This window comes from Condylura cristata, unplaced genomic scaffold, assembly GCF_000260355.1.
Source record: "Condylura cristata isolate star-nosed mole 26May11 unplaced genomic scaffold, ConCri1.0 scaffold00025, whole genome shotgun sequence".
In the NCBI taxonomy this organism is placed as follows: Eukaryota; Metazoa; Chordata; class Mammalia; order Eulipotyphla; family Talpidae; genus Condylura; species Condylura cristata.
The window spans coordinates 28,669,941-28,678,354 of NW_004567126.1; the positions used below are offsets into that span (position 1 = coordinate 28,669,941).

At 56.0% G+C, this 8,414-nt stretch overlaps 1 protein-coding gene across 1 annotated transcript in view; it reads left to right on the forward strand.

The window, feature by feature from the left end:
• The first annotated feature begins 855 nt into the window (after positions 1-855).
• SIRT6 (sirtuin 6) overlaps positions 856-8,414 on the forward strand; it is a 9,203-nt gene continuing 1,644 nt past the window's right edge. Inside the window, exons 1-7 of the mRNA XM_004688886.1 lie at positions 856-973; positions 3,207-3,334; positions 4,172-4,354; positions 5,897-5,956; positions 7,386-7,481; positions 7,584-7,664; positions 8,277-8,400. Of these exons, the coding sequence (XP_004688943.1) occupies positions 908-973; positions 3,207-3,334; positions 4,172-4,354; positions 5,897-5,956; positions 7,386-7,481; positions 7,584-7,664; positions 8,277-8,400 (738 nt within the window). The 5' untranslated portion in view covers positions 856-907. The remainder of the gene's footprint in view (positions 974-3,206; positions 3,335-4,171; positions 4,355-5,896; positions 5,957-7,385; positions 7,482-7,583; positions 7,665-8,276; positions 8,401-8,414) is intronic.

Sequence of the window (8,414 nt, forward strand, 5' to 3'; positions counted from 1 at the left end):
GGGTGGGGGTGCGTAGATATATAGGGGGGGGGTGTGGAGGTGGAGTGTCATCAGTTCACCAATTCGTGAAAAAGAAAATGAGGGTGCTGACTGATTCTGCCCCTCATTTTTTTTTTTAAGATTTATTTATTTGTACATACAGAACTGGGGTACAGGCCAGAGGCTCAGGGGTGGTGAGAGGCTTCACCAGAGACAGAGCGGGGAGCAGAACAGGTAGATCAACGAAGTACACTGCTGAGGGGAGCAGCGGGCGGGCCAGGAGAGATCTGCCACGCCATGTGGTCACCTCCGGGGCAGGCGGGAATTGAACTCAAGCGGAAGTGGCTTTTTAGCTTCCCAGTGCAGTGCTTTAACCTGCTGCGCCACCAGGGAGGACCTCTGCCCCTCATTTTTAAAAAAAAAGACATATTTAATTGTGCATAGAAGAACTGGGGTGTAGCCAGGGAGGAAGGGAAGAGGCCCCACCAGAGTGGGGCGCAGAACAGGCGGACTGACTGAAACACACTGCTGAGGGGAGAAGAGGGCGACAGGAGAGGTGTCTGCCGCGCCCTGTGGGTCACTTCCTGGCCGGGAGTCGAACACAGTTTGCCTCTCACTTTGGATGTGACTGAGGAACTCGCATTTTGGCGGCCATCCCAGTTTCCGGCCCGCGTTGGTGGCCGGTCACTCTCCCGTCCCGGGCTCCAAGCCTCCTATCCGGAGCTAGAGCACAGAAAGGTGCAAACGTCCTCGTGCCATTAGTTAACATGGCGTCCGCGGCGACGGCACGCAGCGCACGCGCATTTGCGTGCGAGCCGCCAGGAAAGTGGGAGGGGAATGCGGCTCCTCCTCCCGCCCATTGCCGCTCATTTCCGGCGGAAGCGGCCTCAACAAGAGAAACTTTATTGTTCCCGTTGGGGCGGCGAGGATGTCGGTGAATTACGCAGCGGGGCTGTCGCCTTACGCGGATAAGGGCAAGTGCGGGCTTCCAGAGGTGAGCGCGACCGGGGGCCTCCCAGGCCACCTCTCCGGGGGCCGCTGAGCCGGCGCGGCCGGGCTGCAGCGGGGCATTGTGGGAATATCATGAAGCACCGAGGCTAGACAATGGGAGGGACTTCCCAGTGGGGAGGGGGCGGGAAGTGACGCCCCTGCGCGCCCGAGGACGCGACACGCCCAGCTCCAGAGCATCCTTGCCGGGACTGAGGAGCGGGCCTGCACGCCAGAGTTCCTAAAGTTCCGAGGAGGGAGCAGGGTGTGCACCCCCAAGCAGAAGCCCTGCAGTGGCTAAGGCAGGGAGGTGGGATTAAACACTTGGAAACAGATGCGCCCGAGGCCTGCAGAGCCACCATGGGCTCTGCCAAGCTGCGCAGTTAGCACTACCCTGAGGTGGTGGAGCAGGGTTTTGAGCTGGGGGGGACCTGGATGATGGTGTGTCAGGGGAACACCCTCAGACACTGGGAAAGGGGGTGGCGGGGAAGTGGGTGTCCACCCCATTCACGGTGAGGCTTTGGATGAGTCACTTCCTTCACGCTCCTGTCAACTGGGGGTGTTAAGGAGCCACAGCTCGCTACCTGACGTCCTACTAAGACACTAGGATTTTGAGCAAAAGAAAAAAAAGCTCTACTGCGAACGGATTGGCAAGGAGTTGGAGGTTAAACTCACCTGCCGCCTCCACTAAGGTTATATGAGGTTACTGAGGGCAGGGGGTTGAGAATAAAGAAATTAAATTTTACGGGTTAAGGAAAGGGTTGGGGGCAAAGAAATGTGGGCTCGGCTGCAGCCCATTGGCTAGTTCATGCACAAACCACAAGGAGACGTCTCAGATCACGAGTTTTGAATTTTTGTGGGCCCTGCCCTTCTGAGTAGCCCTTCTCTGCATTTTTGTCTGTCAATTCCAACTGACTTTGGAGCTGAGCTCCACGTTAGTCCATAAACCTTCAGCCTTTGCTGAATCTGCAAAAGGAAGTCTCAGAAAAGTTGACATTTTTTTTTCTTTTGTTCTTTAGGGTCTCAAGACAGTTTAACATCATTTGCCTCAGTTACAGGGAGAGGCCTGTCCCAACCCACAAAGTCTAGCAAGTTCCTTCTGCGGCTTGCTAATCAGCTCTCAGATGGGGTGAACAGCTCCTGAAGCTCCCTCAGCTTCTCCTGCCTGACAGACATTTATTCTGCCCCTAGAGAGTATGCCAGGCACTTTCTAGGCCCCAGGACGATGCAGGGAGAAGACAGTCAACAAATCCCCCTTCTAACAGGGAAACGGGAAAATAGCAAATAAATATGAGAAGGCCGATGGTAGTAATAGCTAAGGAGAAAAATAAATCTGAGGAGTAAGGAGATCTCGGAGCTACATTGAAACAAAGGTGACCCAGGACACATCAATGCACAGACTTTTTCTTAATTTTGTTTTATTGTGGTAAAATACATATAAAGTTGCCATCTTAAGTTCAGTGGTTTTAAAAATATTCATGATGTTATACAACCATCCCCACCATCCATCTCTAGAACTTTCTCCTCTTCCCAGTTAAATATCAGCTCTCCATACCCTCCAGCCCCTGACACCCAGCATCTGTTTCCTGTCTGTATGGATTTGACCCCTCTGGGGGCCTCCTGTGAGTGGGAATCAGACTGTACTTGTTCTTTTGTGTCTAACTTGTTTCACTGAACATCATGTCTTCAAGGTTCACCCATGCTATAGCCTGGTCAGAGTGTTCATCCTTTTTTTTTTTTAAGGCTGAATAATATTCCAGCATATGGATGGAGCACATTGTGCTGATCCACTCATCCATCAATAGACATTTGGGTTGCTTCTGTGTTTTACCTATTGTTAAGTAATGCTGCCAAGAGTGTCCCAGTGTGATATCTTTTAAGACAAGGCCAACATGAGGTGAGGGTGGGAGCCAACTGGGTAGGGCACAGCAGTGCAAAGCCTGTGAGACAGAACTGTGCCTGACAGGTTGGAGGAGCAGCATGTGGCCTGAGCAGAATGATGCAGGAGGTGAGGGCAGGGGACTAAGAGCAGGTTGTGCACAGCCAGGTTGGCTACTGGGAAGACTTGGGCTTTTACCCCAGGACCTGGGAGCCCTGGAGGGTCATAAGCAGAGCAGGGGCTAATTGCTTTTTCCAGCGCCTTCTCTCCCCCGATCAGCTGGGGGCAGGTCAGTCTGGTTAATTGCCTTGCCCCTGTGGGACATCTTTTGACCCCTCCCTTCTGCTCTGTTGCCCCATAGATCTTCGACACCCCAGAGGAGTTGGAGCGGAAAGTGTGGGACCTGGCACAGATGGTCTGGCAGTCCTCTAACGTGGTGTTCCACACGGGTGCTGGCATCAGTACTGCCTCGGGCATTCCGGACTTCAGGTCTGTGAGCCCTGGGAATGTCCTTTTAGGTCAGACCCACCACTGCAGGTGAACGCCATTGGTTAGAACGTTGTCACGTGACTTGGCTACACAGGATGCTGGGAGATAGTCTTTTGACTGGGTTCGCTGTGTATGGCTAGGTGAATATTGGGTTTCTATTATTACCATAGAAAATGGGGAGAATCATGATCAAGGGCCATTTGTTCCACATTCACTTAGAAATATTTTTTTAAATAAAGTTATTGATTTATGCATACAGAAATGGGGTACAAACCAGAGGTGCAGGATGATGAGAGGCTTCACCAGAGACAGAGTGGGGAGCAGAACAGGCAGACTGATGAAGTACACTGCTGAGGGGAGCAGCGGGCAGGTCAGGAGAGGTCTGCTGCGCCGTGTGGGTCACCTCCAGGGCGGGGATTGAACTCGTACTGAAGCAGCTTACATTGCAACCCACTTACAATGCTGCGTCCTTACCCGTTGCACCACCAGGGAGTGCCAGAAATATTTTTTATTAGACCTGGCATCAAGTAAGTGGGTTAACTCTCTGGACCTCACTTTCTTCACTTGTAAACGGAGGTATGAGACCAAATAACGTCTAAGCTCCCCTCTGCTTCAGGCAACTTGCGTTAGATCAGAGGCTTGTTGCTGGGATCTCAAGCTGGTGGCGCCCTTCAGTGCCGAGATCTCGGTCCTGCTCCAGAGCAGGCCCGGTGCTTTTGGGTTCTCTCCTGGCCTCTCCGGCCTGGCTTGAGCAGACTCCTCAGCAAGCTATGGGGCTCTGCCTGCCCTCCTCGCCTCCTAGCTCTGAGTCCCTCTCTCTGCCCATGACACTTTCAGGGGCCCCCATGGCGTCTGGACAATGGAGGAGCGGGGCCTGGCCCCCAAGTTCGACACCACTTTTGAGAGCGCCCAGCCCACGAAGACCCACATGGCTCTGGTGCAGCTGGAGCGCGTGGGCCTCCTTCGCTTCCTGGTCAGCCAGAACGTGGATGGGCTGCACGTGCGCTCCGGCTTCCCCAGGTGACGTGGCGCACAGCACGCCGGGCCTTGCCAGGCCTCCCCTTCCTTTAAGCGTTTGTGGTAATTCCGCAGGGCAGCCAGGGAAAGCGTCCAGCCCTTCGTCAGTCAGAGCCGCCATCATCAGTGCCTCCCTGGCACATCTCCAGAAGTGGGATCGCCCTTTCCTGGACCGGGGGCATTCCCACCTGAGCTCTGGGTTTCTGGCCTCTGGTACATGGAGGCAGCTGAGCCCAGGCCCCCTCTTGGCACTGCAGCTCAGCCAGAAGTGGCTACAAAACCAGAGGTCAGGGGCTGCGGTGGTGGGCAGCATACAGAATTTGCAGTGGGCTTCAATGTCCCTCTTTCTACTGCCTGTCGACATGACCTCCAGATAGAAAGGCTGATCCTTACCTCAAGGGCTTGCCCCTCGCTGGCCCACTGTGCCTGGGCCTGCCCTGGGGATGGAGGTGACGGCATGTAGAGGGCTGGACGCTCTACAGGCGAGGGCTGAGGGAAAGGGCTTGTCTCTGCTTGTAAAGGCCGCTGTCCCCTGCCCTGCGGAATGGGCCTGACTCCTGGCGCCAGCCCTTTGGCACAGGAATGTCGTTTCTCCCGGAGTCAGGTAGCTCTCACAACCTAGAGATGCTTCCAAGTCCCACAGCTTCGTGCCTTGCAACGTACATTGCAGAGACAGAGCACTCCAGCGTCCACCGCGGGGCTGCACTGGCTCCCTTGTCCCGGCAGTGACCACTCCGGCCAGAGCAACTCACTTAGGTGGCTACAGACCTGATGCTTAGACCTGTGTAGACATTTCTAGAAGTGAAAGAAGACATTCTCTCACTTTTGGCTAATGCATTTCCCTGGCTTGGGAGGTGGAAAACCCAGGGGGGGTTGTTTCCTCGCACAGCTGGATAACAGGGTGGCGCTGGGGTGTGTAGGCAGGTTGAGGGGAAGGCAAAGCAACCGTTTGACTTCTTGGGGTTGGGGGAAAATGGTTGGGGTGGGGAGATAGGTGAGTGGGGAGTGTTACCTGGGAGGCCTGAGAGCTGCATTTTGGAGCAGAGCCTCTGGCTTGGTTGTTTTTCCCCCAGAACATGTCAAGGGTTGAACGTTTTTCCGTCTCATGGGTGGAGGCAGCGACACAGAGCGGTTAGGTGTCCTGCCGGGGTCACACAGCTGGAAACCAACAGTGCTCGCAGCTGACCCCATGTTCTTCTGCCTCTAAAGCCCATGTGTCAGGGCCACGCCTCAGTCTTCCTTGCAAACTGGGACTAGGCTTTCCTGTGGACATGGCCACACTGGAAGGGTCTCACACATTTGAGGACGGAGTTTGTGAGTCCACTGCCCACGTGAAGATGGGGTCAGCCTCCGGGATGATGATTCTCAGGTTCAGAGAGGTTGGGCTACCTGCCCAGGGTTGCACAGCTTGTGGATGGTGGAGAAGCTGGAAAGAGGGAGCCCTGGGGTCTTGTGGATAAGGGGCTGGGAAGGCTTCCTGGAGGAGAGAACTTGAGGCTGAGGATTCGGGGCGCCTGACCGAGGCTCTTCCTTCTCCTTCCACAGGGACAAGCTGGCAGAGCTTCATGGAAACATGTTTGTAGAAGAATGTGTCAAGTGTAAGATGTGAGTGCCGTGTGTGGAGGGGGGAGGGGTGTCCTCTTGGTGTCCATTCCCAGATTGGGCTCTGCAGAAGGGTCTTGTGAGTTGAACCTGACATTCCTGGAGATTTGCAGGATGGCACAGCCTTGGGGGTGGGGTTTGCCTGCCTGCTGTGGTAGCGCTTTCATTTCCTGTGACTGCAGTCACAAACACAGTGACTAAAGCAGCCATCGTAGTCTGGAAGCCGGAAGCTGGAAACGAAGGTGTTGAGGGAGGCGGTGCTCTCTGCAACCCACAGGGGACCGCCCTACCCCGCCTCGTCCCACTTTTGGTGGCGTCCAGCACCCGCGCTGCAGGTGCAGGCTCGTGCCTCTGTGTCTGCTGTTGTCCGTCCCTGTGTCCCCTCTTATACAGACCGAGGCCTTGGTGGGTTAGGGGTCATCCTGCCCTGGCATCACCTCATCTTCACTCATTTCATCTGCAGATCCGACTTCCAGATAGGTCACATTGTGAGGTCCTGGGAGTTAGGACCCCAACATACCTTTTTGGCCACAGAGTGTGGCCCCATTTTGGGGAAGCTGAGCCGAAGCCCCTTCGGGGGCAGGTAGGCAGGGGCTGTGCTCTCCCTGCTGGGTAAGGACCTCACAGGAGTGGATTCCTTGGGGGGCTGCTCCCCTGCAGGGAGACTCTGAGATCACACCACAGGTGGGCTCCCACTTTAAAATTTTTTCTCCAAATTTTTTTGGAGAAAAAAACCTTTAGAAAACTCACAAGAATTTTACGCTGGTTCACATAAACACCAAGACTTTTTGTGTCCAGGGCCAGCTAGGTGTTTCCAGCTTCCTGGGCAGGCGAGACCGTCCAGCTGTGAGCTCTGTCCTTTCCGGCCAGCGGCACGTCTAGGGCCATACCCAGTCGTGGGTGCACCAGCACCCAGTTCACAGAGGCGGGCTTCCCTCCTGGGTTCCAGTTTGCTGGCCCCTCCCAAGCTGATTAGGGAGTCGAGACATTTGCCACGATGTTTTTCCTCCCTCTGGGTTATTAGTACCCCCTGCCTGTTGAGAAGCAAAGCGACAGGCTGCCTCCATGCTGCCTTCCCGTTGCCCCGACACTACAAGGACTTCGCTGTTCTTGCCCACAGCCAAAGCACAGTCCCTAAGCCTGGGCAGTGTGAGTCCCGGGGCTCCCACCGCCGGTTTCCCGGCCCAGGGTCACACTTTACATACCATCATCATGTCTCTGGTCGCCTCTGGAACACTTGCTGACCTCTCTCTTTCCAGGCTGTTGACATTGTGAGGCAGCCAGGCCAGCTTCCACAGTTTCCTCGTGCGTAGATTCCCCTAGTCCCCACTCCCTGGAGAAAAATCTCCCTGCGAAAGGGAAGAGTCACCTAGGTAGGGCTGAAGAGGCAGGTGGGGGCTGACCGAGCCGACGCACCGTCTCCCCAACACAGGCAGTATGTCCGGGACACCGTCGTGGGCAGCATGGGCCTCAAAGCTACTGGCCGGCTCTGCACAGTGGCCAAAGCAAGGGGACTGCGGGCCTGCAGGTGAGTGAGCCCCCGCCCCGCCAGTTCCCTGCAGGGGTGGGTGCTGGGAGGAGCGGTACATGTCTCCAGACTGACTCTCCCACTCCACCTTCACAATGGCAGGGGGGAGCTGAGAGACACCATCCTGGACTGGGAGGATGCTCTGCCTGACCGGGACCTTACTCTTGCAGATGAGGCCAGCAGGTCTGACCCCCACACGAACCCAGGGTGGGAACAGCAGAAACAGCCAGCTCGGGCACTAGGCAAGGGACTCCAGCCCAGAGGTAGTCAGGGAAGACTTCCTGGAGGAGGTGTCCAGCACCCTCTTTGGGTCTGTTCCCCCCAAAATGGCAGCTTTTATGTCCTGAGCCTGCCCACACACCTGGCCCTGGCTTTCCCATACTCCAGGCCTTACCATAGCCCGAGGTGCCTGCTGCTCTGGCCCGCTTTATGGGTGAGGAAACAGGCTTTGACCAGGTGACCTCCGTCCAGTGTTTCTTAGAAGTAACTGAACTGGGATTCAAGGAGGCCAGGTGTCAAAGTTTCTGCCCCTGTCAACAGGGTGGGGAGGTGGCTCAGCCAGAAGACAAATGACAAGGGACTCTGGGGACTGGCTTGGGACGCGTGGGCCTGTGCGAGCAGAGATGGGAGTAGTGTGAGCCCAGACCTTGTGCTGGTGTCTTGGCACCAAGGGGAGGTGAAGCAGGGAGGGTTGGGCGAGGGAGATGTGGGAGCACCCCCTCAGCCTCTTGGGCAGGAAGAAGGCTGCAGAGGCCTTCAAGGCGGGGCCCAGGCTCACCCCTTCCCTGGCCCCAGGAATGCAGACCTGTCAATCACTTTGGGCACCTCCCTGCAAATCCGGCCCAGCGGGAACCTGCCATTGGCCACCAAGCGCAGAGGAGGCCGGCTGGTCATCGTCAACCTTCAGCCCACCAAACACGTAAGAGTGGGAGC